This window comes from Chrysemys picta, chromosome 6 (assembly GCF_011386835.1).
Source record: "Chrysemys picta bellii isolate R12L10 chromosome 6, ASM1138683v2, whole genome shotgun sequence".
Taxonomy (NCBI): domain Eukaryota; kingdom Metazoa; phylum Chordata; order Testudines; family Emydidae; genus Chrysemys; species Chrysemys picta.
The window spans coordinates 47,364,609-47,392,103 of record NC_088796.1 but is presented as its reverse complement, the minus strand read 5'-3'; the positions used below and the strand labels follow the sequence as shown (position 1 = coordinate 47,392,103).

Genomic DNA, 27,495 nt, shown 5'->3' with positions numbered 1-27,495 from the left:
AGGAGAAGCTGAATGCAGTGATCTGACCTCTTTGAGAGATGACCCTACCTGAAGCTGCTGTAGACTATTCCAGGAAAAGCTGCCAGGGAAGATTTAATTGTTTGCAAGCATTATGGCTGGGAAAGAGTTAGAGGACCTTCACAGGGAGATAGACAAACTTTTATACCAGCCAAAGGATGAGCATTTAAGAGAAGTCTGTGACTCTTTGAGCATTTCTGGGACAAGTTACTGTGAAAATGCAGCAAAAAAACATTTTGCTTAGGGTGACCATACATCCCATTTTGGCAAGCACAGTTCCTTTTTTAAGCCCTGTCCTGACCGTCCCGATTTTTTTGCAAAAGTGGGCATTTGTCCCATTTGCTGTTGCCAACTTGATCAGTTGGCAAGAGCAAATGGGACAAATACCCAGTTTTGTCAAAAAAGTGGGGTGCAGAGGAACGTGCAAGAGGGCAAGCAGCGATACAAGCCCCGGGCAGGGGGACAACCAGGGCTCGGGCGAGGAGCGACACCAGCCCCAGCCTCGCGCAAGGGTCAGGCAGGGCTCAGGCAAGCAGCAACGCTGATGTCAACCCCGTGCAGGGAGGGGGGCTCGGGCGAGTGGCCTTGGCGAGCCCCACAAAGGGAGGGGGCTCGGGCGAGCAGCTTGGGCAGGCCCTATGCAGGGAGGGGGGCTCGGGACAGCCTCATGCGGGAGGTGAGAGGAAGGACTCAGGCTAGCCCCAAACCGTGTCCCATTTTCACTTTGGGAAATACGATCACCCTAATTTTGTTTTAATCAAATATATAAGAAGCTACTTAAATGCACGGGAAGAGTTGAAAGATCAAGGATTGTATAGACTGCTGGGATTAAAAGATAAACTTTTATATCTCATTGCTGTAAGCAAAGAAGCAAACTGGAACATCTGAAGTAGAGGGAGCTCAGAACTAGTATGCTGAAAAATGAAGATATTTCTGAAACTGTATTTCAAGCTGTGTGAAAAATTAAAAGCCAAACCTCTATAGAAAATCTGTAACCCTCAACTCAGAAAACAGACCCAATTTTAAAGAAAGATTTTAAAACAACAGGACAGAGTGGGAACTCCCACCAAAAGGGCATATTAAGCCTAACTAGTCTGGTCTATTAAATTGAAAGTCAACAAGGAGTCTGCTGGCACCTTAAAGACTAACAGATTTATTTGGGCATAAGCTTTCGTGGGTAAAAACCTCACTTCTTCGGATGCATAGAGTGAAAGTTACAGATGTAGCCATTATATACTGACACATGGAGAGCAGGGAGTTACTTCGCGAGTGGAGAACCAGTGTTGACAGGGCCAATTCAATCAGGGTGGATGTAGTCCACTCCCAATAATGGATGAGGAGGTGTCAATTCCAGGAGAGGAAAAGCTGCTTCTGTAATGAGCCAGCCACTCCCAGTCCCTATTCAAGCCCAGATTAATGGTGTTAAATTTGCAAATGAATTTTAGTTCTGCTGTTTCTCTTTGAAGTCTGTTTCTGAAGTTTTTTTGTTCAATGATAGTGACTTAAATCTGTAATAGAATGACCAGGGAGATTGAAGTGTTCACTTATTGGCTTATGCATGTTACCATTCCTGATGTCCAATTTGTGTCCATTTATTATTTTGTGAGGGACTGTCCGGTTTGGCCAATGTACATGGCAGAGGGTCATTGCTGGCACATGATGGCATATATAACATTAGTGGATGTGCAGGTGAATGAGCCCTTGATGGTGTGGCTGATGTGGTTGGGTCCTCTGATGGTGGCTGGCTCATTACAGAAGCAGCTTTTCCTCTCCTGGAATTGACACCTCCTCATCCATTATTGGGAGTGGACTACATCCACCCTGATTGAATTGGCCCTGTCAACACTGGTTCTCCACTTGCGAAGTAACTCCCTGCTCTCCATGTGTCAGTATATAATGGCTGCATCTGTAACTTTCACTCTATGCATCCGAAGAAGTGAGGTTTTTACCCACGAAAGCTTATGCCCAAATAAATCTGTTACTCTTTAAGGTGCCACCAGACTCCTTGTTGTTTTTGTAGATACAGACTAACACGACTACCCTCTGATAAATTGAAAGTGGGATTCAAAAGGGGGTATGCTGAGGCAGAGATCACAGAAGCTGTGATCAGGGCAGTTTGCCCAGGACTGAGCCTCAGCTAATCTGAGCCTGCCAAAACAGAGGTGTATTTTAAGATCCTATTACCAGGAAAAAGGTGCAACTGAACTTTACCTGCAGCTCTCAAGAACAGCACAAGAGCCCGAAGAGACCTCAGGATTTCCTAGTCCGAGCTCTTGATTTGAGACAGGAAATATAGTTTGCTTCACAAGAATCTGACTCTGACCTAAGATATCACCCTATTCTTATACAACACAAATTTCTCTATTCAGTCCTGACAGGATTGCAGAATGGCAACATTTGGACTGTGATGCAACCTTATTTAAAAGATAATCAGGCTGCAGATGAGACCTTGTTTGAGAAGCTGCACACTGCTGTAAGGCAGAGAAACCACTGATGAGGCAGAGAAATAGCACAGGAGCATGTGCTAGGACAGTAGCATGTAATTCTGTGCAATCACGCTACACAGAAAACCAAAGTAGCACCTCCTCCTAGGGGACAAGGAGTCTCCAAACATGACCCATTTACAAATCAGAAAAAGGAACTTTAGGCGAATATTGATTAAATCAAAGGTGTGAAAGCCAAAATTAACATATTAAAGCAACCTGCCCAGGAGTAGGGCAAAATAACTGATAATGGTATTGGGGTGGGGAAGTGAGATAATCTTTTATTAGACTCACCTTCTGTTGCTGAGAGAGATAAGCTTTCCACTCACACAGCTTGAAAGCTTGATTCTTTCTCACACAGAAGTTGGTCCAATAAAAGATATTACCTCTCCTACCTTGTCTCTCTAATAAATACCCTGGGATCAACTGGGCTAAAACAAGCCTGCATACAATGAATGGTATGAGCAGACAAGCAATCCCAGAGAAGAGAATATGATAGCTCAGTGGTGGGCAAACTACGGCCCACAGGCCGGATCCGGCCCATCAGGGCTTTGGATCCGGCCCCCGGGATTGCCCCCCGTGGCACCGTGGGTCCCGCACCGTTCTCAAAAGCGGCCGGCACCACTTCCCCACGGTCCCCGGGTGGGGGGGGGCAGAGGGCTCCGTGCGTTGTCCTTGCCTCCAGGCCCTGCCCCCCCGCAGCTCCCATTGGCCGAGAACGGGGAACCGCAGCCAATGGGAGCTTCAGGGAGGTACCTGGAGGCGCCGCAAGGGCAGCGCACACAGAGCCCTCCACCCGTCCCCCCGCCCCCAGGCCGCAGCACTTCCTGGAGCGGCGTGGGGCCGGGGACAGGGCAGGCATGCAGGAAGCCTGCCCTGGCCCCAGTGCGCGCCGCTGCCACCCCAGAGCTACTTTAGATAAGCGGCGCTGGGCTGGAGCCTGAACCTCTCCTGCACCCCACCCTCAACTCCCTGCCCTAGTCAAACACCACTGCTGAAGTTCCCCTGCAGTTAATGAGGCACCAGCACCTAGCCTCATTAACATATTGCATGGGTACTGTCTCATGTTGGCATGGCAAAAGTGGAAGCTCCTTTGAACTTCATCAGAAACAACAGTTCAGACAATCTGTACATGGTTAAAGTGGGGAGAAGGGATGTAATCACTAATGTAACATATTGGGCTCATGCAGGCCTGGATACTGAAAGTTTAACAGAAATATTTGAGCCAGATGCTGCTGCTCAGTGTCCTGAAGATTTGGACATAAAGGAAATACTAATCAAATTACCTAAAGGATCATTTTGCCAGATAAATATCCTGTGAGTAATCTATCAAAATAGGATATCATTTTGAAAAGACAAACTGCTGGGTAATTTATAGCAGATTAAATCTGAAATTCCAGTGGATACTCAGCAGATAAAATTCTTACTGGAGGCACCAGTGTCAAAAGAGAGAGTCGGTGGACCAAGGATCAAGGACTAAGGGCAAGTCCATGCTTAAAATGCTGCATCGGCATAGCTGCACCAATGCAGCTGCTCCACTGTAGGGCTTTAATGAAGATGCTCTAATTCGATGGGAGAGAGCTCTCTTGTCAGTGTAGTTAATCACCTACCCGAGAGACCTTTTCTTGGTCCACCACGAGCACTCTCAGCTCACCGACTCTTCTGGCTGATATTATGGTTATTAGAAAGGCCACTTTCAAGGACAGATGGGCCACAGAGCATGTGGCTAGAGGCTCAAAGGGGGGAGGGGGTTAGTGAGAGATGACGGAACAAAACTGATATTCCACTGAGGTGCAAACTTCACCAGTGGTGAACAGGATTTGAGAATCTCCTTCAGAAATCTAGTTGTAACAGGATGAGTGAATATTGTACAGTTATCCATCAGAGGATGGAAAGAGCTGATTGCTACTAAATGCGCTTGCAGAGAACTGAGCGCAAAGACTTCAGGATAAGAAGATACTCAGATAGCAGAGACCCCGGTGGATTCTGGAGATAAGTTGGGTTGGTGAGCCCAAGCGGAGAAATGCTTCCATTTTACTGAGCAACAGCTTCTTGTAGAGTCTTTGCTGCTTTGGTTAAGGATGGATTGCACCTTTTAGAACATGCGCATTCTATTTCTCATTCCCATCCAAATACCAGGCTCCAAATCGCAGAGGTCCCAGATTGGGGTGTTTAATGCAGGAAAGGGATGCAGGTCTTGATAGTCCCATCAAAAGACACTCTTCACTTGGGGTTATAATATGAAGTCATGGTGGATGTTGCCAAGGTTGTGTGCCTGGGTCTATAAACCCTCTGTCTCCTGAATGGTGGCTCCTGAGGATGTTGGTGGTAAAATGGCTGAGGAGTTGGTCTTGCCCTATACCCATCTGTTGTGTTTTCTCTTAGGGAAGGGGTGTAAATGCCCAGCGAGCAAGTGTTGTCTGGAGTCTTTGAGGGAGTGGAGAGATTCTTCCATCTTCTCACAGAATAGGTTGATAGTCTTGAAGAGCAGATCTTATATTGCACTCTGCACCCCTCTAGGGAAACCTGAGAATTGTAACCACAAGTTTCTCCTCATAACACTGACCATAGCCATCCCCCTAGATGCAGTATCTGTCACATCCACTGTGACTTGGTGGGAAGTTTTCGCCACCAATGTGCCCTCATCCACTAAAACGTAGAAGTGGGCCTCCTTGGGAGCTTGCCCTTAAATTCCAAAACTTCTTATAATTACAGCAGAACCTCAAAGATATAAACACCAGAGTTACAGACTGACCGGTCAACCAGACAGTATGTGAAACTGGAAGTAACTGATCAGGCAGCCGCAGAGATTTAAAAAAAAAAAGAAAAAAGCAAGTACTGTACCGTGCCTGTATTGCATCTTAAAAGGTAAGCACATCTGGGCTGCCTGATCCCACCCTACCTCCCCAACCCCATCCCAGGGGCAGGCGGGTTATATGGTTATACCATTGATCATATAAGAACTGTTATTTCATAAAGTATGAGTGTCTTTTGGGATTTAAGATGTTCAGAACTGATTATTCAGTTGGATAGTGGAACTAAAATTGCTGCAAACATTTTCTGCTTAATGTGAAATAAACTGAAGAAAGATACAGAAGCTTCCACCATCAGTACCAGAACTTGTGACAGAGGAATGACTCAAAGAATCACTTGAGAGTGACTGTTATGATCTTGTGCATGACTTCTAATAAGTCAAATGGATGAACTGTATTTTAAATTGTTATGTTGGGACGACATTACATTTACGGGGGTGGGGGAGGGGAGGGAAAAGAAGGGTGAGTACAGCTTTCATAAGGGAATGTCTAGGTTAGATTTACCTGTGCCCTGTCCCATTAAGGATTGAAGGTCAGCTGCTCAAGGGGTCAAAGGGAATAGCTCTGGTTGCAGCAGCTCTAAAAGGATAGCAATGCTGTGTATGCTCTAAAAGGACAGCAATGGGGTGTATGCAAGCAGGTTTTGTTTGTTTTTTTAATATACCAAGTTTAATGAAACTTCAGTTTTAAAACTGTCTCTCATCTTGGAGTATAACATTGGCAGATTTTGGGATGTGGTACAGTGTGGCAGCTAGTTATCATCAAGATTTTCTGTGATGGGAAACAAGGAATTCAACCCTCGTTTACATTGAAAATCCAGAGTCACCACCATCCCACCCCAAAAGAAGAGAGACATCCCCTCTCCCCAATGCCAAAAGTCTCAGGCACCCTAACCAAGTTTCCCTCATTTCTCCACACACATTGCAATTATGCTGCACAATGAAAGAGATGGTGAGGTGGGGGGAGCTGCATCAAATAAAATCAGTTTAAATATAAAAAATAAATTAAACAACAACACTGCATTGATTCTACTGGACATGGGGGCAGCAAAGAGGAAAAAGCTTGTGGTGGCAATGCTGAAATATTCTGGACTCCCTGCTGCAAAATTAGAGTCTAATGTGCTTCAGAAGACACAGGCATTAGCTATGGTTTAACAAAAGTTATACAAGCTTGATGATGAATGATAATTAAGGCTGCGAGTTTGTCACAGAGGTCATGGATTCCGTGACATTACGGGACCTCCATGACTTCTGCACTGGCTGGTATGGCTGTCCCGAGGGCCAACTGAGCAGCTTGGGAAGCCCCTGCGCCAGTCGCACTGGCCACTGCCCCCCTGCAGCAGCAGGAGTTTAGATGTTGGAGGGGGCTCAGGGCAGGGGAGTAGGAGGGGGTGAGGGCTCTGGGCGGCACTCACCTGGGGGGGGGGGGGGGGGGGCTCCCAAAAAGTGGTGACATCCCTCAGCTCTTAGGCAGAGGCGCAGCCAGACAGATCTGCGCACTACCTCCACCTGCAGGCGCCACCCCTGCAGCTCCCATTGGCTGCAGTTCTCGGCCAATGGGAGCTGTGAACCCAGTGCTATGGATGGAGGCAGCGTGCAGAGCTGCCTGGCCACGCGCAGAGCTGCCTAGCCATGCGCAGAGCTGCCTAGCCATGCCTCTGCTAGGAGCTGAGGGAGGGGGATGTCGTTGCTTCCGGGGAGCTGCAGAGCCAGGTAGGGAGCATGCCAACCACTCCAACGCTCCCCACCCCAGCACGAGTGGGGGTCCCAGGCCACTCCCCGCTACCCACAGCACCAGCGATGTGCCCCCGACTCCCCGCCCAGCACCTGCAGCGTCCCCCAGCCCACCTCCCAAGATTTAGTCAGGGGCATATAGTACAAGTCATCGACAGGTCACAGGCCATGAATTTTTGTTTACTGCCCGTGACCTGTCCATGACTTTTATTAAAAATACCCATGACTAAAACATAGCCTTAATGATAACAGACAGTAGGGCATGTCCTTTATCTGGACTTCCTCAAACCCCATACCAACACTGCAGGCCACCATCCCTGTATTTCACTTAACTCATCCCCAACCTTCTCCCTCAGAAAGGTACTCTAACAATTGACAACAAACTTAAAGAGGAAAAAAAAAAAAAGGGGGGGGGGGGAAGGTCAGCCCAGTAAGCTTCTCCAGTAGTACAATGCACAACTCCCATGAGGTACTTAATTGCCAGGGCCCAAACAGCATGAGTCTCAGAAGGTAGCCCTTAAAGCATTAGCGGCAAAGTATCTTTCACATGATAGTGCTGCACAAGAGCAACATTGTTTTGAAGAATTCGGCTAAATGGAAAACTAAGATGTGAAAAGAGCCCCAGCTCCTCCGTCTCCGCTGATGCTCCCACTACACAAGATGGCCTACCTATTTATTTGCACCATTAGATTAATTTCCAAATCAAATCAAAATGTACAACACATATCAGATCATTAACTATCCCCATTACATTTATATAAAGTGGTCCTTACAAGATTAAAAACTGTTAAGATATAAATGCTGGAGCTCCTTACCTGCTGAAGCCCTTCTCTAGAAGGGATAGATGTTCTCACAATATCATTGATGGCCCACCATTGGTCAGCAAGATACAAGGCTACAGCTTGAAAGGAAAAAGATGGATATAAAAAGTTAGTGGTCTTGACATTTTGAAACTTAAGATATTCACTAAAGTTATTAAAGTTATAATAGACATCTTTTAAGCTATAGTAAGAAGCACATTAATGCATTATTTTCTTTAGTGCAAACAATGTGCTCAGTGCTGTACAGCCACAAAATGAAGTCACTCCCTGCTCTGAAGAGATGATGATTTAAAAGGACAGTAAGCAAAGAGACTAGATATGCTCGGGACCCAGAGGAGTTAATAACAGAAGAGTTATTTTTTTAAAATTTTTGGTTCAATTGTGGGCATCACAGAAAAAGCGAATCTCAACAAGGGAGATGAATGTGGAGAGGGTGGTAGGATGGTGATCAGCATGAGGTAGGCATTCTGTACTTGGGGTGGCACGGACAAATTCAGAGACAGAATTGGGAGAAGGAGACAAGTATAGCATTGAGACTGGCACAGTGGAGGACTGGAAGGTAAATGCAATATGAGATGTCAGCTGCAGCTGAGCAATGACAATGAGTCTGAACTTGATGTGGTAGACTAAAAGAGGCTTGAAGTGGTAGGCAGATCAGTGGAGGGACTCAATTACTGCTTGACAGAAGAGGAAGATAAATTTAGTAGCCTCATTTTGGATGGACTGTGGAGGATGGCTGGGTATCAAAGAAGCCAGAGAGGAGAAAATTCAAGAGAAAGTACATGGTGCATTTAATTATTATGCACATTAAATCAGGAAGGCACTGTCTTTCATTTTGTTACACATCTTCCAAATTTAATCTAGATGGTTCCGCTCCAATTGGTACAGTAATTTCACACTTATTGAGATGTGGATAAGAATCTACAACAGAAATTAACAATAATGTGAAAATGGAGGTAATGGACACTGCATTCAAGCTGAAAAAGTGATTAGTTATTGCAAGGTAGCATGGAATGAGTAAAGGATTGGTTACATGTATTTGTCACAAAAAGCAAAATGCTACAACATTTAGATTAGAATTTTAAAATGAAACCTGTGAGCGAGTCCTCAGGTGCAAATAAAGCAAGAACTTTGTGTGTCTGATCTCCACCGTAAAGAGGAACGAAGCCTATAGTTGACAAGCTAATAGGAATCTGAAACAAGAGTTTAGAATGGTTCAATGGACTCTTGCTAATATAGCATTAGTCAAATATATAGAGCATGCTAAAGAGGACAAGCAAACCCAGTTTTCAAACTTGGGTGCTTAAAGGTGACCTGCAAACCCAAAAAAACACACACACACCCCACTGGAGTTTGGCCCTGTTTTGCCTCTTTATAATACAGATCTTTATAAAAATGACCTCCAAGGTGCATGCATGTTGGAGGGAGGAGGTTTAAAAAGTTTTTCCTCTGTTAAAACAAAACCAAAAACAATCAAAGGAATTCACATTTTGTCTATCCTATTTTTCCTGGATGATTCTATAAATGACTGAAGAACTATTAGGTTTATGACATCAGATAGACTGGGCCATTTCCTCAATTTTAATAGGCCAGCCTTAAATTTGGCCTCAGGGTACATGTACATTGCAAAATTCAACCAACCCGCAGCAGTGAGTCTTAGAGCCCGGGTCTACAGACTTGGGCTCACACTATGGCGATAAAAACAGCAGTGTAGATGTTGTTGCTCAGGCTGGATATTAGGCTCTGAAACCTGGGGGAAGTGGGTGACTTTCAGAGCCCGAGCAGCAACATCTACACTGTTGTTTTTAGCACCGTAGCACGAGCTCTGTGAGCCTGAGTCTGTAGACCCGGGCTCTGAGACTCTCTGCCACCCAATATATGTTTTTTATTTTATTTTATTTTGCAGCACAGACATACCCTAAGTGACCAGCTAGGGATTCAACTGGTTAACACCCTTCATAGCTTCTGGTCACGAGCATGATGGGGTGATCTCTGGCTATATAACTTGTGCCAGGGAACAGTGGAATGCAAAAGTTGGCATATAGCCCCTATGTCCCTCTCTTCTCCCTACCATTAGGCCCTGCACTGAACAAAGCTCAGCCTAACATTATGATCTGATCCCAAGGAAGTGAATCTCTACCAGGGCCGGCTCTAACTTTTTTGCTGCCCCAAGCAGCAAAAAAAAGCGCCGCCCCGCGAGCCCCCCCCACCGCGGGAACCCCTCCCCGTCGACCGCCACCGGAGCCCGCCCCCCCGCCGAGCCCCGCGCCGCCCCCCCCGCCAAGCGCCGCCAGAGCACCCCCCGCCCCCCAATGCCGCGCCGCGCTGCCCCTTACCAGGTGCCGCCCCAAGCATGTGCTTGGTAGCCCGGTGCCTGGAGCTGGCCCTGATCTCGACTGAGAGGGGAACCCAGTTTTATTTCTGTTCATATCTATTCGACTCAAAAGCTATATGAACAACTGGAAGACAAGCTGTCTTTATTAAAGAGTCAACATCTCGTCCTCAATTAAGGGCTAAAAAAGCCTCAAATACATTTTGTTGACTCTTCTAACAAAGACTTCCAGGAAACAGGAAAGAAAAAACTTCATATGCCTGATACACAAACCCAAATGGTCTTCCCTTGCAGGCCAGGTCACCTTTAAAACAGGTGAACATTTCCCACGTTTTGGTGCTAAAATAGGCACTTCAGCGTCCAAATGCTCAATTGAGCACCAAAATGCGGCATTAAGGCACCAACATATGGAGCTAGAACCACTTAGTTTTAGAAGGTTCAAAATCTTCATCAAAATGATTTTGAAGTTATTTAAATTCAAGTATTTCTAATATTTAATGAAGATATTTGAGAAAATAAATATGTATATATTAGCACTGATTGTGTGATGAACAAATGACTAGACATTCAGACTATGAGAAAGATTTACTTCCTTATAAAACAGTTTAAAGCTTATGGTATGCTATGGCTCAGAATTTTTATTTTTACGCACATAGCACTTACCATGATTAGAGAAAAGTGCCTAAAAGTCTGCTCCTGGAAAGGGATCTACAAGTGAGAACCCCTACTCTTGCTTAGAGTCCCACTGGCCTCACTTACTCTAGACTCTTTAGTTAAAATTTCACACCACTGTTACCACAGATACTAGCAAGTGGGAGTGCCAGCATAGGCAGACCCGATTTTGACCACTACATCACAGACAGGCTAAGTGATAAGGTGGATCAGATCATAAAATTCCAGCATCCGATCCCTATTAGTGCCTCCACCAGTACTGCTGCTGTGACGGCAACAGGGAAAGTTTTAGAACAAATGGCCCAATATAGACACCATTTTGGATGTCAGTGGGACTGCCTATGGGATTAAAGGTCCACCCAAGCAGATCACTTTGCAAAACTGAGGCATAAATGACCAATTAGATGCAGTAACTGCTAGCATAACTTATGCATGTACATTTCTGTGATTAATTCTAGCAAAGAGTTTGCCTGACTCACCAGTTATGATTTAAAATGAAAGAGAATTGTTCAATGTACATAGATTCATCATCCAACAATCTGAGTGGCTGACACAAAGATCCCACTTGGTATAAAACAATGTGTTGTTTGGTGTTCCAAAGTACAATACAAATACAGTTTAAAAAGGATAGGAACATATAGAAAATATAATACTTATTTAAATACTCGTTTTAACACAGTAGACACAGACTTGATTTATCTGCATTTTTACTCTACGTTCAATTGCAAATAATCAAGAAATAAATTGGTTCAGATTTTTCTCTCTCTTACTTTGATGTTGCTGACAACAGACAAGAACTCTGGATTCTCTGGATCCCCACATCGAAGATCAGACATGTAGTCTTCTGCAGAACTCTCCAAGTCTTCATGACTGTAATTATCCAACATGTCCACAGGGAATGCCATCCCCCTGAAAAACTGAACATGCATATATTATTGTAGAGATACCACACAGTAAAAGCCTGAAGTTATCTTGTCCTACTAAACATAACATTAGAATGAATTTATTAACTAGCACCTCTTCTTCTCTACAGAGAAGCTGTTCAATTTTATTGGCAGCAAGGAGCATGAATCACAGCCTCATGTCAATTTGTCACAACCACCGCAAACATTGGCTTTATTTTTTATTTCCAAATGTTATTTGGGCAGAATAAAGTGATGTGTGTTCCAGCGCAATTTGGTTAATTTAATACATGCTTTCTTTCTTTTTCTATATAATGTTTACTGAGTTGCTGTTGCGTAAAGTACAATGGATGCATATAGAGCCAGATCTTTCATCACTTCACCTAACCAGAGTAAAATAGTTGTACAGAGGGTGCTGCATGGATGTTGGTGAGAACAGAATCTTCTCCACACACATGTCCATTGCTTCAGCCTCCCACAAAATGGCCTATGTATTCTACCTATTCACTGGGGAAGCAGGGAGAAGGGGATTGGCCAATGGATCCCTGTAGACATCTGTCCATGGTCTAAAGGACATGCACAGATATTGGGGGGCTTCCTTGCCTGTTTTCACCTGGCTGTTTCACTGACTGCACCAATGTCTCTTTGACAGTAACTCATCTTTGGTGCACTCAACTTCACTTCCTAGGGGTCTGTGTGTTTTCTTTTGAAGTCCGCTTCCTGAAATTGCCATTGCCTGCACCAAGGGTCGGCAACCTTTCAGAAGTGGTGTGCCGAGTCTTCATTTATTCACTCTAATTTAAGGTTTCGTGTACCAGTAATACATTTTAACGTTTTTAGAAGGTCTCTTTTTATAAGTCTATAATATAGAACTAAACTATTGTTGTTTGTGAAGTAAATAAGGTTTTAAAAATGTTTAAGAAGCTTCATTTAAAATTAAATTAAAATCCATCCTAGAATACTCAAGGAGCTAATAGAGGAGGTATCTGAGCCTCTAGTTATCACCTCTGGAAAATCATGGGAGACGGGAGAGATTCCAGAAGACTGGAAAAGGGTAAATATAGTGCCCATCTATAAAAAGGGAAATAAAAACAACCCAGGAAACTACAGACCAGTCAGTTAACTTCTGTGCCAGGGAAGATAATGGAGCAAGTGGTTAAGGAAATCATCTGCAAACACTTGGAAGGTGGTAAGGTGATAGGGAACAGCCAGCATGGATTTGTAAAGAACAAATCGTGTCAAACCAATCTGATAGCTTTCTTTGATAGGATAACGACTCTTGTAGATAAGGGAGAAGCGGTGGATGTGGTATACCTAGACTTTAGTAAAGCATTTGATACGGTCTTGTATGATATTCTTATCGATAAACTAGGCAAATACAATTTAGAAGGAGCTACTATAAGGTGGGTGCATAACTGGCTGGATAACTGTACTCAGAGAGTTATTATTAATGGTTCCCAATCCTGCTGGAAAGGTATAACAAGTGGGGTTCTGCAGGGGTCTGTTTTGGGACCGGCTCTGTTCAATATCTTCATCAACGATTTAGATATTGGCATAGAAAGTACGCTTATTAAGTTTGCAGATGATACCAAACTGGGAGGGATTGCAACTGCTTTGGAGGACAGGGTCATAATTCAAAATGATCTGGACAAATTGGAGAAATGGTCTGAGATAAACAGGATGAAGTTTAACAAAGACAAATGCAAAGTGCTCCACTTAGGAAGGAAAAATCAGTTTCACACATACAGAATGGGAAGAGACTGTCTAGGAAGGAGTACGGCAGAAAGGGATCTAGGGGTTATAGTGGACCACAAGCTAAATACGAGTCAACAGTGTGATGCTGTTGCAAAAAAAGCAAACATGATTCTGGGATGCATTAACACATGTGTTGGGAGCAAGACACGAGAAGTCATTCTTCCGCTCTACTCTGCACTGGTTAGGCCTCAACTGGAGTATTGTGTTCAGTTCTGGACACCGCATTTCAAGAAAGATGTGGAGAAACTGGAAAGGGTCCAGAGAAGAGCAACAAGAATGATTAAAGGTCTTGAGAACATGACCTATGAAGGAAGGCTGAAAGAATTGGGTTTGGTTAGTTTGGAAAAGAGAAGATTGAGAGGGGACATGATAGCAGTTTTCAGGTACCTAAAAGGGTGTCATAAGGAGGAGGGAGAAAACTTGTTCACCTTAGCTTCTAAGGATAGAACAAGAAGCAATAGGCTTAAACTGCAGCAAGGGAGGTCTAGGTTGGACATTAGGAAAGAGTTCCTAACTGTCAGGGTGGTTAAACACTGGAATAAATTGCCTAGAGAGGTTGTGGAATCTCCATCTCTGGAGATATTTAAGAGTAGGTTAGATAAATGTCTATCAGGGATGGTCTAGACCAGGGGTCGGCAATCTTTCAGATATGATGTGCCGAGTCTTCATTTATTCACTCTAATTTAAGGTTTCGTGTGCCAGTAATACATGTTAACGTTTTTAGAAGGTCTCTATAAGTCTATAATATATAACTAAACTGTTGTTGTTTGTAAAGTAAATAAGGTTTTGAAAATGTTTAAGAAGCTTCATTTAAAATTAAATTAAAATGCAGAGCCCCCCGGACCGGTGGCTAGGACCCAGGCAGTGTGAGTGGCACTGAAAATCAGCTCGCGTGCTGCCTTCAGCGCATGTGCCATAGGTTGCCTACCCCGGCCTGCACTCTTCCGCTAGTCCCTCAACTATGGTCAATCAACACTATAGGCAGCAGCATGGCTCCTTGCCAATTGTCAATGGGAAGCCCTGCATTTAGAGGGGCTTGCTCTCCAAACAGACAGCAACAGCACCCACAGTAAGAATTTCTTTTTTTTACCGACAGTAAGAAAAAGAAAGTGATGGGCAGAGAGAAAAGGGAAGAAAAAAGAAAAGAAAGGGGAGAGAGAGAGAGAGAGCTCCTTCTCACTCTTTAACACTCCCTCCACTAGCCCAAGAGCACTCACCAGGGATCTCCAAGGTTCTTCCCAAGAACTCATGGCAAGAACAGGGGATAGACCGAAGAATCGCACCATCACCAGGAAAAGGCAGGTCTACATGATTGGGGACTCCTTACTGAGAAGGATAGATAAGCCAGTAACCAGAGCTAATCCAGAGAACAAAAGCGTGTGCTGTCTGCCGGGTGCTAAGATACGGGATGTGGACCTGAGGCTGAAGAGAATCCTAACGGGAGCGGGAAAGAATCCACTGATTGTCCTTCATGTGGGAACAAATGATACAGCTAGATTCTTGCTGGAACGTATCAAGGGAGACTATGCCAGGCTGTGGAAGACGCTTAAGGAAATCGAGGCTCAGGTGATCTTGAGTGGGATTCTGCCTGTTCCTAGAGAAGGGCAACAAAGGTGTGACAAAATTATGATGATCAACAGATGGCTCAGGAAGTGGTGCTATAAGGAGGGCTTTGGGATGTATGGCCACTGGGAGGCATTCATGGACAGAGGACTGTTTTCTCGGGATGGACTTCACCTGAGTAGGGAGGGAAATAGACTTCTAGGATGGAGGCTGGCACAACAATTTGGGGGAGATGTCCAGGTACTCTCCTCGCCGGATTTTAACACTGAGAGGGAAGAAAACGAAGTAAGAAAGGATACAGCCGTGGTAGGAGAATGGTCATAAGGAGGAAGAGTAGTGTAGATACCAGTCAAACAGGTGATACTGGCGGTAGAATGTCTGTGCCTAATCGGGTAAAGAATGTGAGCGAAGCCAAACAGCAAAAATTAAGATGTTTGTACACCAATGTGAGGAGCCTAGGTAACAAAATGGAGGAACTAGAGCTACTGGTGCAGGAAGTGAAACCAGATATTACAGGGATAACAGAAACATGGTGGAATAGTAGTCATGACTGGAATACAGGTATTGAAGGGTATGTGCTGTTTAGGAAAGACAGAAATAAAGGCAAAGGTGGTGAAGTAGCATTGTATATCAATGATGAGGTAGACTGTAAAGAAATAAGAAGTGATGGAATGGATAAGACAGAGTTTGTCTAGGCAAAAATCAAATTGGGGAAGAAAGCTCCTAGAGCCTCCCCTTGGATAGTGCTTGGAGTATGCTATAGACCACCAGGATCTGATCTGGATATGGATAGAGACCTCTTTAATGTTTTTAATGAAGTAAATACTAATGGGAATTGTGGGATCATGGGAGACTTTAACTTCCCAGATATTGACTGGAGAACAAGTGCTAGTAATAATAGGGCTCAGATTTTCCTGGGTGAGATAGCTGATGGATTCCTTCACCAAGTAGTTGCTGAACCAACAAGAGGGGATGCCATTTTAGATTTGGTTTTGGTGAGTAGTGAGGACCTCATAGAAGAAATGGTTGTAGGGGACAACCTTGGTTCGAGCGATCATGATCTAATTCAGTTCAAACTAAATGGAAGGATAAACAAAAATAGATCTGTGACTAGGGTTTTTGATTCCAAAAGGGCTAACTTTAAAAAATTAAGGAAACTAGTTAGGGAAGTGGATTGGACTGAAGAACTTGTGGATCTAAAGGGGGAGGAGGCCTTGAATTACACCTCTACCCCGATATAATGCTGTCCTCGGGAGCCAAAAAATCTTACCGCGTTATACGTGAAACCGTGTTATATCGAACTTGCTTTGATCCGCCAGAATGCGCAGCCCTGCCCACCCGGAGCACTGCTTTACCGCATTATATCCGAATTCGTGTTATATCAGGTCGCATTATATCGGGGTAGAGGTGTACTTCAAATCAAAGTTGCAGAAACTATCAGAAGCCTGCATCCGAAGAAAGGGGAAAAAATTCATAGGCAAGAGTTGTAGACCAAGCTGGATGAGCAGGCATCTCAGAGATTAAGAAAAGGCAGAAAGCCTACAAGTAGTGGAAGATGGGAGGGACCAGCAAGGAAAGCTACCTTATTGAGGACAGAACATGTAGGGATGAAGTGAGAAAGGCCAAAAGCCATGTAGAATTGGACCTTGCAAAGGGAATTAAAAACAATAGTAAAAGGTTCTATAGCCATATAAATAAGAAGAAAGCAAAGAAAGAAGAAGTGGGACCGCTAAGCACTGAGGATGGAGTGGAGGTTAAGGATAATCTAGGCATGGTCCAATATATCTAAACAAATACTTTGCCTCAGTCTTTAATGAGGCTAATGAGGAGCTTAGGGATAATGGCAGGATGACAAATGGGAATGAGGATATAGAGGTAGATATTACCACATCAGAGGTAGAAGCCAAACTTGAACAGCTTAATGGGACTAAATCGGGGGGCCCAGATAATCTTCATCCAAGGATATTAAAGGAACTGGCACATGAAATTGCAAGCCCATTAGCAAGAATTTTTAATGAATCTGTAAACTCAGGGGTTGTACCGTATGACTGGAGAATTGCTAAAATAATTCCTATTTTTAAGAAAGGGAAAAAAATTGATCCGGGTAACTACAGGCCTGTTAATTTGACATCTGTAGTATGCAGGGACTTGGAAAAAATTTTTGAAGGTGAAAGTAGTTACGGACATTGAGGTCAATGGTAATTGGGACAAAATACAACATGGTTTTACAAAAGGTAGATCGTGCCAAACCAACCTGATCTCCTTCTTTGAGAAGGTAACAAATTTTTTAGACAAAGGAAACGCAGTGCATCTAACTTACCTCGATTTCAGTAAGGCATTTGATATGGTTCCACATGGGGAATTATTAGTTAAATTGGAAAAGATGGGGATCAATATGAAAATTGAAAGGTGGATAAGGAATTGGTTAAAGGGGAGACTACAACAGGTCATACTGAAAGGTGAACTGTCAGGCTGGAGGGAGGTTACTAGTGGAGTTCCTCAGGGATCAGTTTTGGGACCAATCTTATTTAATCTTTTTATTACTGACCTTGGCACAAAAAGTGGAAGTGCTAATGAAGTTTGCGGATGAAACAAAGCTGAGAGGTATTGCCAATACAGAGAAGGACCGGGATATCATACAGGAAGATCTGGATGACCTTGTAAACTGGAGCAATAGTAATAGGATGAAATTTAATAGTGAAAAGTGCAAGGTCATGCATATAGGGATTAATAACAAGAATTTTTGTTCTAAGCTGGGGACTCATCAGTTGGAAGTAACAGAGGAGAAGAAGGACGTCGGAGTATTGGTTGATCACAGGATGACTATGAGCCGCCAATGTGATTTGGCTGTGAAAAAAGCTAATGCAGTCTTGGGATGCATCAGGCGAGGTATTTCCAATAGAGATAAGGAGGTGTTCTCCTCCATTATACAAGGCACTGGTGAGACCTCATCCGGAATACTGTGTACAGTTCTGGTCTCCTATGTTTAAGAAGGATGAATTCAAACTGGAACAGGTACAGAGAAGGGCTACTAGGATGATCCAAGGAATGGAAAACTTGTGTTATGAAAAGAGACTCAAAGAGCTTGGCTTGTTTAGCCTAACCAAAAGAAGACTGAGGGGAGATATGATTGCTCTCTATAAATATATCAGAGGGATAAATACCAGGGAGGGAGAGAAATTATTTAAGCTCAGTACCAATGTGGACACGAGAACAAATGGATATAAACTGGCCATCAGGAAGTTTAGACTTGAAATTAGACGAAGGTTTCTAACCATCAGAGGAGTGAAGTTTTGGAACAGCCTTCCAAGGGGAGCAGTGAAGGCAAAGGACATATCTGGCTTCAAGACTCAGCTTGATAAGTTTATGGTATGATGGGATAGCCTAATTTTGGCAATTAATTGATCTTTGACTATTAGCAGTAAATATGCCCAAATGGCCTGTGATGGGATGTTAGATGGGGTGGGATCTGAGTTGCTACAGAGAATTCTTTCCTGGGTGTCTGGCTGGTAAGTCTTGCCCACATGCTCAGGGTTTAGCTGATCATCATATTTGGAGTCGGGAAGGAATTTTCCTCCAGGGCAGATTGGCAGAGGCCCTGGGGTTTTTTCACCTTTCTCTGCAGCGTGGGGCACGAGTCACTTGCTGAAGGATTCTCTGCACCTTGAAGTCTTTAAACCATGATTTGAGGACTTCAATAACTCAGACATAGGTTAGGGGTTTATTACAGGAATGGGTGGGTGAGATTCTGTGGCCTGCGTTGTGCAGGAGGTCAGACTAGACGATCATAATGGTCCCTTCTGACCTTAAAGTCTATGAATCTATGAAACTCAGGATACGTCTATGTAGGAGCTGGATTTTATTATGGTCATCCTTTTGTTTTAGAATAAGTTATAAAGCTACTATGGTTTCCTATATGTATTACAAATTAGGAAGTAAGAGACAGGATTCTCTATTGTGTCTATGTTAAGTAGATTAGAGGAACATTGAAGGCCTGGGTCTCAATGTAAATTGGCTTGGTTATTGATTGTAAAACTTAGCAAGGTTTAATTTGCAATGCCCTTTTGCTCAATATAAAATACTACTGTTTGTATTCTCAATCTGTTTGTGTGAATGAGGAATGTATGCATTAGAAAAAGATAAGGTGTGAAGGCCATTGTTATAGCCAGAGTCAAGGAAAAAGGAGTGAAGAAACTTAAAGGACATCAAAGAATCATCAAAAAGAACAGGAGTACTTGTGGCACCTTAGAGACTAACAAATTTATTAGAACATAAGCTTTCATGGACTACAGCCCATTTCTTCGGATGCATATAGAGTGGAATATATATTGAGGAGATATATATACACACATACAGAGAGCATGAACAGGTGGGAGTTCATCATCAACACGCATCCATAATGAAGGGCAGATTGATGACCCTGAGGTAAAGGCTGGCACCCCTAAAGACAATTGATTAAATCGGAACAAAGGACAGGATGACCCTCTCGGAGGTGTATTTAAATGTTTACGCCTATTAAGAAGTAACCGGTCACAAAGTGACACAGCAGAATCCATAGGCTTCAACAGAGAAGAAAACCTATAAGAACAGGGTGCTTTGCCATAGGACTTTGGGTTCGTCTTGCCACACTCCAGGAGCATCGGATCGCGACCGATAGAACCCCGCTCCCCTCTGCGACCAATCTGGCTGTCCACTAGATTGATCCAGACTCTGGACTGGTAACTGTAAACATCACTGCAGGACTCTGTGTGTGTGTGTGTGTGTGTGTGTGTGTCTAAAAAGCATATGCTAACTGTGGTATTCTCAATAAATGCTGTGTATTTACCTTCTTTTATAAAGATCCCGTGTGCTTTGTATGAGCATAACATCTATACTTACCTCCGAGTTCGGCGGTAAGCAATCGATCTTCTGGGATCGATTTATCGCATCTTGTTTAGATGCGATAAATCGATCCCAGAAGTGCTCGCCGTCGACACCGGTACTCCTGCTCCACGAGAGGAGTACGCGGAGTCGACGGGGGAGCCTGCCTGCCGCGCATGGACCCGTGGTAAGTACCTTGTAGTTCGAACTAAGATACTTCGACTTCAGCTACATTATTCACGTAGCTGAAGTTGCGTATCTTAGTTCGAACTGGGGGGTTAGTGTGGACCAGCCCTCAGAGTTTGCCTAAATAAATACTGATTATCTTTCAGGTTTTTCCAGACCTGGTGGATATCTGACGTGTCAGGTAGTTTGATACTGTTCTTCAGGTCAAGAATTGTGTCCGTCTTGTGTATTTGTACTGTGCCTCACACAAAGAGGCTTTAATCTAGTAAGGATCTTTGAGCACTACCACCATTCTAAAAAAGAAGAGAAAAATGAAAGACTGTGGTTCCTCCTGAAGAGTTAGAGAGAAAGAGAGAGGACACCTATATCTCAGTGTCCATGCATCACAGGAATTATAGCTTTATGCATTCATTTCCAGTAGTCTCACATTTGCACCATTCTCAAATACTAATAAAACCCAGCATCCTTCAGCAGGCATCTCTCATAATTAGGTTTTCCAGGTTTAAGTTAATGCCAATGAAACCTGACTACCACACAAACATAACAGGCTTTTAAAAATATATACACACAGTAGGACAGACCATTGGTATGATCTGCATTGGTACTTGCTATGTTCCTTCAATTAATCTGTTGCCTGTGCCCACCATTTCCTCTGTAATCCCTCTGTTCTTCACTCACTCCAACATATGCACCATACTCTCAATGTCACACAAACACCCTCCATCCTCTACTCCCTCCCTCTCATAAGCACCCGTGCCAGACTAGCAATCATGCACTAGCCTAGACCTCTATGGTTACTATCAAAGAGTCATCCCACCACATAAGGGACTTGGGTTTAGCCCCACCTGCGCCTAATTATCTGCATCCCAGGAGAAGGGATTGATTTCTTTTATTGATACTCACACAACTTTTACAACACAAGATACTGGTGACACAGCAAAAGCTCCTTTCAATGGGACCAAAAAACCCTCAATCCAGATATTTACAAAATAACCACAAAATACAAAAATAAAAAAATATTTCTTAATTGTAGAAATGGCCATAGCAAATAATAGACACCTCACAGCTGCTACTGATACTATTCCTGTATAGTAGTGTCACAGTCAGCTGGTCCTTTAAGGGAGTTGCCTAATTATCTGCCTCCCAGATGATGAGTTTGAGGCCAGGGATCAGGTGACCTGAAAGCTAAAAGGTCAAGGAACAGCTCAGTTAGAGAGAGACTTTTGATTTTAAGAAATTAATCCATCCTTGAAATTCTGAAGCTGGGAGTTTTATTTGATGCACTAGCAGTGAGGGAGCCCACCAGCTTACAGGTACCATAGATTAGACCTAAGAGGCAACTGGGTGAGGGGGGAGAAAACAACTAACAAATCACCTGGCGGCTGAAGTACAGTCAGACATGCCAAACCCGCGGGGGGAAAAAAAGCAGAAATTGGGATTGTTTTGGGCTTAATTGGCTTATGAGTTGCTTGTTGGCTAGCTTTTGGCTTGTAGCTTGTTTGGCTTGTTGCAGCTTGTTGACATCCCCCCCCCCTTTTTTTTTGATCGGCTCATGGCAAGCAGGGGCTAGGGGCAAGTGGGGCAAGGGGTGGGGGGAGAGTCAGGGGTTCACAGGGGGCCCACCACAGTCCCAGACTGCATAGGTACTAGATGAGGGGGAATCTAGTCACATAGAGTGTTGGGGTTCTTAGGGATTGGCTTGTTTTGGCCTGGTTTTGAAATGGGATTAGCTTGATTTTTGGCTTATTGTGAAAGTCAGGGTGCTTATTTACCCCCTGAAAGTTTGCAGCTGTGCTGGCAGTAGTGGCAGCAGCAGCTTCTCAACACTTGGGAGAATCTTTGATTCAACTGTCCCCAGTGAAAGCAGTGTCAACTTATGCCTCCTCCTCAAGGTACAATAGGCCAGCAGTTACACCCCCAAAAGAGCACCACATAGGACAGAGAGGACCTCATTTTTAAGGTTTCATCCAGAGCTTCCACAAGCAGTGAACTACCACAGCTAACCAATTTCTCTCTCTTGGAAGGATGAGGGGCTGAATTGACCTTGCCCATAGCTATCAAGTTGTGTGGCTTCTTTATATGACTTTTTCAGATATGAGCAATCAAGATTTCTCTGGGAGGGCCTGAGAACTTTTCCCTGACAAAATTCATGGTTTACGTCTCAAATTTCTCCCCAATCCTTTCTGGTCTCTCTTATGCACACTTCTGTGCTTTCATTTGGAAAGGTATGTGATATGACAAGACCCCTGCTTTTCCCCCCAGGAGACCCAAAGGTAATCTATAAATTAAGCTTTTCAAAAAGTAGGTAAGGGTGATATCTAGTACCTATAGACACTAGGATCCAGGAGAAGAGATTGGCTGTGAAAGAGGTGACCCTAAGGGCAGAATTGTTTTCCTTTTTTTAAAACACAGCCATGATTTAGTCACAGATTCAAATTGCTGTCAAAGCAGACTTTCCAGGAATATTTATAAGAAATGAACATATGTCTCCCTCATTTTACTTTCCATTTTATCTACTTGCCCTTCACTTTTGTTTGTATCTTGGTCTTTTCACTTTTTTAAAAATGTGTGCTTCTCAATTGCTTTTCTGTTTTTCCATCTCTTATCAAATCTCTTATCAAAGGATTTGTCCTTTTCTGATTCAGCCCACTTTTTCCCTTCACTGATTTTTAGTGTCAGTATTTTCTCTTACCTTCCCTTTTCTCAATCAGATCCTTCTCCACTTCCTGATCTCCCCTTCATGTTTACCCCCTCTCCCCATTACTATCTCTCCATCCCCCATACTATTATTCACCCTCCACCCCCGGCACTCAGTTACCTCATTCACCTCTACATCTGTCTCTCCTCACTCCAGAAAAATACCCACGGATGCCACTATTTTTGAAGGAATGGCAGCAGGCAAGTGAGACATCTGACAATGGTGATTTCCCTCCTCCTGCCATATAGCAGTGAATGAAAGGTAAAATATGCAAGCAGACAGCAAGAGGCAATAAGAGGCAAAAGAGACAGCCTTGTCTGCCTGCAGCTGCCACAGTGCCCCATAGTGGCCAACGCAGGAACTGCAAGCAAAAACTGTTCAACCTAAGGACTTTTCCTCACCTCTGCCAGATCACATACTAAAATACACTTTGCACTGTCTATGCTAGCGTTGTAAAACATATTTGCCAACACTTTAAAACCCACCTTTTATTCTAGTGTGCAAAAGACCTAAAGAGTTGGAATTATCCTTCTGTCCCACAGCCCTGGGGAACCTCATCCTCTACTCCCCTTTCTTTTTCTGGCTTCCCAACCCCTTCCACATTAAATTCACACACTCTGATGGCCCATTCATGCAATTATAATTTCACCCTTCCCTGCCTAGTGGAATTAGGGAGGAGAGTACAAGAGTCTAGTTTGCACAGGAGATTAAGAGACTAGGACAAAAGCTAGTCTTCATTGTAATAAAGGAGGAGGTTAAAATTGCTTGTTAACATACAGACTTCCTATAAGTTTACTACTTCTGTAAGGCCTACAGTCAGGGCAAGAACTAAGGAGGAAATGTGTGAGATTACATGTCGCTGGAAAAGACTGACTGGATGATGCTTTAGAGTGAGATCTTAGCTGCTTTAAGGTAAGTAAAGACCCTAGGATAAAAGCAGAAATTTCACTACAGGGAAAAGCTAGTTCCAGCTGCTAAAGAAGAGGTGAAGCTGAGAATCTTAAGCCAGTAAATTCTGCTTTAAGGGAAATAAAATTACCTAAACAACTAAGATTTTGGTTTTCCTTATATTGGCAGATCCAATAAAGACCCACGTATCTGAACTAGTATGAGAACAATAAGAAATGATAGAGGCTCACTTCAAGTTACATGACAGTATGAGATATGCAAGCCACAGGCTATTGTTAAAAGCCTCTACTCTAGGCCATCATTCTTGGCATTTTTTTAATTAAAAAAAAAGGCAAAATCAAAGCAGAAAACATGTAGCAACAGCTGGCTTACTGAATGAATTTTTTTATTGCTAAGCCATTGTGAAAACAAAAACACAGAAATATTTGTTTGCATCTAAAAATGGACAAGAAATAATCAGTTCATGTTTTGGGAACATATTAATAGGTAGAAAATTCCTTTAACATCCTAAAAGAAAATTTCTTCTATTCAACAAGAACTGGTGATTATTTAATGAGTCCTGATCCCTGCTGTTTCTCTGGTTTTTTTAACATGTACCACACTAAACAGCAAGGAGAACAGAAGCGAATTATTTATCAATGTAAAAAAAAAAGGAGGGGGGGCAAACTTTTCAATTTTATTCCCTCCCACCTTTCTCCTCAATTAAACTAATGAATTTCCAACTCAGTAGTATTCCTATAGTGTTTGTATAAGAACATTGTTCATACATATCTACCATAGCAGACAACAGCAGAAAGCTTACCCATCATTGTTATTCTGCATCCATAAATTTTGAATGTGCTGCAGATTACATGTCTTTTAAAGCAAGTTCTCAAGCATGTTCATGGTGCAATTCATATCATAGAGTCTGCCTTATGGACTACCTCCCCTCTCAATAAAAATCATAGTATTCCTGAGGAAATCACAGTAATTGCTTACATGGAGAAGGATCTAATGGATTTTTTGCTGTCTTCTAGGGCAGTTCAGCAGCTGGAAACAAGAAGAAAGGCCAGTAACATGTCACTAGCAGCTCTCTGCTGACCAACAAGTAGCCCCACGAACCAACATTTAGGAATCTATTTTAAAGGAGAGATTAAGCTGATGGAAGCAAGGCAACTCATTGATCCCAGCAATAAGCAAATTCCATTCCCACCTGCTATGACAATTTGAAATTTCACATTTCTAAGATTCTTTTGGACTCTAGAAAGCAAAAAACCATGAAGGTTTTCATCTCCTGAAAGAAGTTGCTTATATAATCCATATTTGTGTGAATTACTGTTCAATTTTTCAGGTGAGAGCGCCTTGCATATTTTCACAATTCTGGGTTTTGGACTTTTTTGGAGAGGGGGCTGGGGAGCGAAGGGGCACCAGGAACAAAACAGGTCCTCATTGTGAAGCCTGTCACTCCTCTCTTCTGTTTCTTTAAACTTCTGTATCTTGCATGACTGTAAATCTGTCATGCCAAATCCTTGTCACATTCTGTGGGATTGTGCTCCGTTCATGAGATAACCCTCCTATTGGCCAGGAAATATTCTGGCTGAATGAGCAAATTTGATGTAGCCTTAAGCATCCTAACTAGTCACGAGCATTCATGCAAAACAGCAACAACAAGATATTGGAAAGAATGTCCAAATAATTTGTTTTTTAATTAGGCAAAAAATGTAATTCTTTCTTTCATTAAAACAAAAGCCAAATGTCATTTTATCTCACTGTAAGTGCACCATCTTGCATACAATATTAAAAATTCATTGTATTAAAGTCACACTTGCTTCAGTGTCGAATAGAATGAGACTTTTCACCCTCCCCTATAAATTACTATGCCAGAATGGCACAACCTCTTTTAGAAACAGCTGTGGTAACAGAGTGTCTGAGATCAATTCAAGGAGCCCCTTGAAATACCACATTTAACAAGATGAGTGAACATGATGTTTCTGTGTGACTTTCTGCCATATTCTAATTCCCAGACACAAAACCTTCATTAGCTTAAGTGTTAAGACTGAAAAATTATCCATTTATTTAAAAAAAAATACTAATGCAGACAAGGTTGAAAATCCATTCAAGTTGTGAATCTAAATATTAACTGAGACTCATATTCTCAGTTTTATTTCTGAAAAAGCACCATAAACTCCATTCTGTATTCCTGTCCACCGATGTGTGTGCGTGTGTGTGCGCGTGCGCATAAAATCATCACAAAGATTCACACTGACTGACCAGATGATAATATTTGTTAGGTTTGCATCAAATTTTCCCCTTCTGGATCAAAGTTTTACTGTATTTCAGTAACTGCACTGGGACAGAAAAGGAGGTACTCTGTAGTACAAGGAAAAATCTTGGGGGTAATTTCAGTTCAATTCACAAAGGGGATGAAGGAGGGAAGATATTTCTAGGATATTTAGAGTTTATAGTGATGATCACCACAGAAGTACATCCATAGATAGAGGTCAAGATGTGCAGTGTTCTAATATATAAAAACAGACCATAAGGAGAGGAGGAAGGCAGGCAGGCATGCTGTGGGAGAGTGAGTTTTTAACCAATACACTATGTAGCCTAAGATATGTAATACTGGCAACCTTTGATTGTAATAGATGGGTGACGAAGAGATTAAGGGTTTTTTTGAGAATATTCATAAAACTTAACGGATAAAATTCAAGTCTTTATATTTAAAATATTTTGTTAGAATTTTTTTTATCCATTGGAATAACCTGTATTTGGAGGATCAGGACACACCTATGCCTAACTTTACTCAATGTAAAGTGAGCAGTTAGTCATGGCCAGCATTAGGTGCTCTAACTCAATTGTTAACAACTTTGTATACATGCTACTTTTTTAATATAGAACGTCAGTTATGCACATGGAACTCCCATTGCAATGAATGGGAGTTCCAGGCCAGTATGCTCAGAGCAAAGTTAGGCACTAAATGTGAATTATACAAAGCAGCATCTATCACATGCACAAGAAAGTGCCCCTCCTGAAGAGGAGAATCAGATATGGACTGACCCTCTCATTTTCAAAACTATCAGACCAGCCAGACAAAGAAAAAAATATGTTTGCAGGGAAGCCAGTTTACATTTCTACAAAAAGGGAATTCCGCCCCCCCATACCTAAACTAATCCCTAGATTATGGGAAAAGTACAAAAACTTACCTCCTTGTAAGGAAAATATTTCAAGCCACAGCAGCCACGCTATACCAGGCCAAATGCCAAGGAAGCTATTCTGGGAGGATGGTGTGGCTGAAAAGCCACATCAACCTATGCTGATTTTTAAAAAAATCCCCCAAAATCTGATGCTTAACATGCACTCAGCAAATTCAGCTTTCATTCCGGTGCAGTATAAACCCTAGAGTACAGAGTGCCCTGCACAAAAAAATGAAGGAAAATTAATCTAAAAAAAAAACAACAAAAAAACGTTATATTGTTACAAACTCTAAGGCTGCGTGTCACAGATTTTTAGTGATTAAAACTATTTTTATGGCTCCTTGTTAGGAATATGGGGGGAAGGGCAGTTTAGAGGTCAGGGTGCTAACACGGGACTCAGGAGACCCAGGTTCAGTTCCCTGCCCCACCACAGACTTCCTGAGTGACCCTGGGCAAGTTACTTAGTTTCTGTGTGCCTCGGTTCCCCCTCTGGAAAATGGGGACAATCCCTATCTTGCAGAGGTATTGTGAGGATAAATTCATTAGACTGTGAGACTATGGTAATGAGTCCTTATAA

At 42.9% G+C, this 27,495-nt stretch overlaps 1 protein-coding gene and 1 long non-coding RNA gene across 14 annotated transcripts in view; one reads left to right on the top strand and one right to left on the bottom strand.

Moving 5' to 3' along the window:
* The window catches only part of FAM169A (family with sequence similarity 169 member A), a 181,543-nt gene that overhangs the window by 21,625 nt on the left and 132,423 nt on the right, over positions 1-27,495 (bottom strand). For 5 of the 13 annotated variants that reach the window (XR_010588791.1, XM_065550112.1, XM_042855945.2 and 2 more), the window contains exons 2-4: positions 11,643-11,789; positions 8,962-9,061; positions 7,863-7,948 (exon numbers count right to left, since the gene is read on the bottom strand). Coding sequence is in view for 10 of the 13 variants with exons in the window: in XM_065550112.1 (XP_065406184.1) it covers positions 7,863-7,948; positions 8,962-9,061; positions 11,643-11,777 (321 nt within the window). In the remaining 3 variants the exon portion in view is untranslated. Of the gene's footprint in view, positions 1-7,862; positions 7,949-8,961; positions 9,062-11,642; positions 11,790-24,723; positions 24,775-27,495 lie in introns of all 13 variants that reach the window. The other 8 variants (XR_010588793.1, XM_065550116.1, XM_042855946.2 and 5 more) reach the window with 3 other exon arrangements.
* On the top strand, positions 21,318-25,542 carry LOC135972367 (uncharacterized). The gene is made up of 2 exons (XR_010588797.1): positions 21,318-21,451; positions 24,762-25,542. It is a non-coding gene; the product is annotated as an uncharacterized LOC135972367 (long non-coding RNA).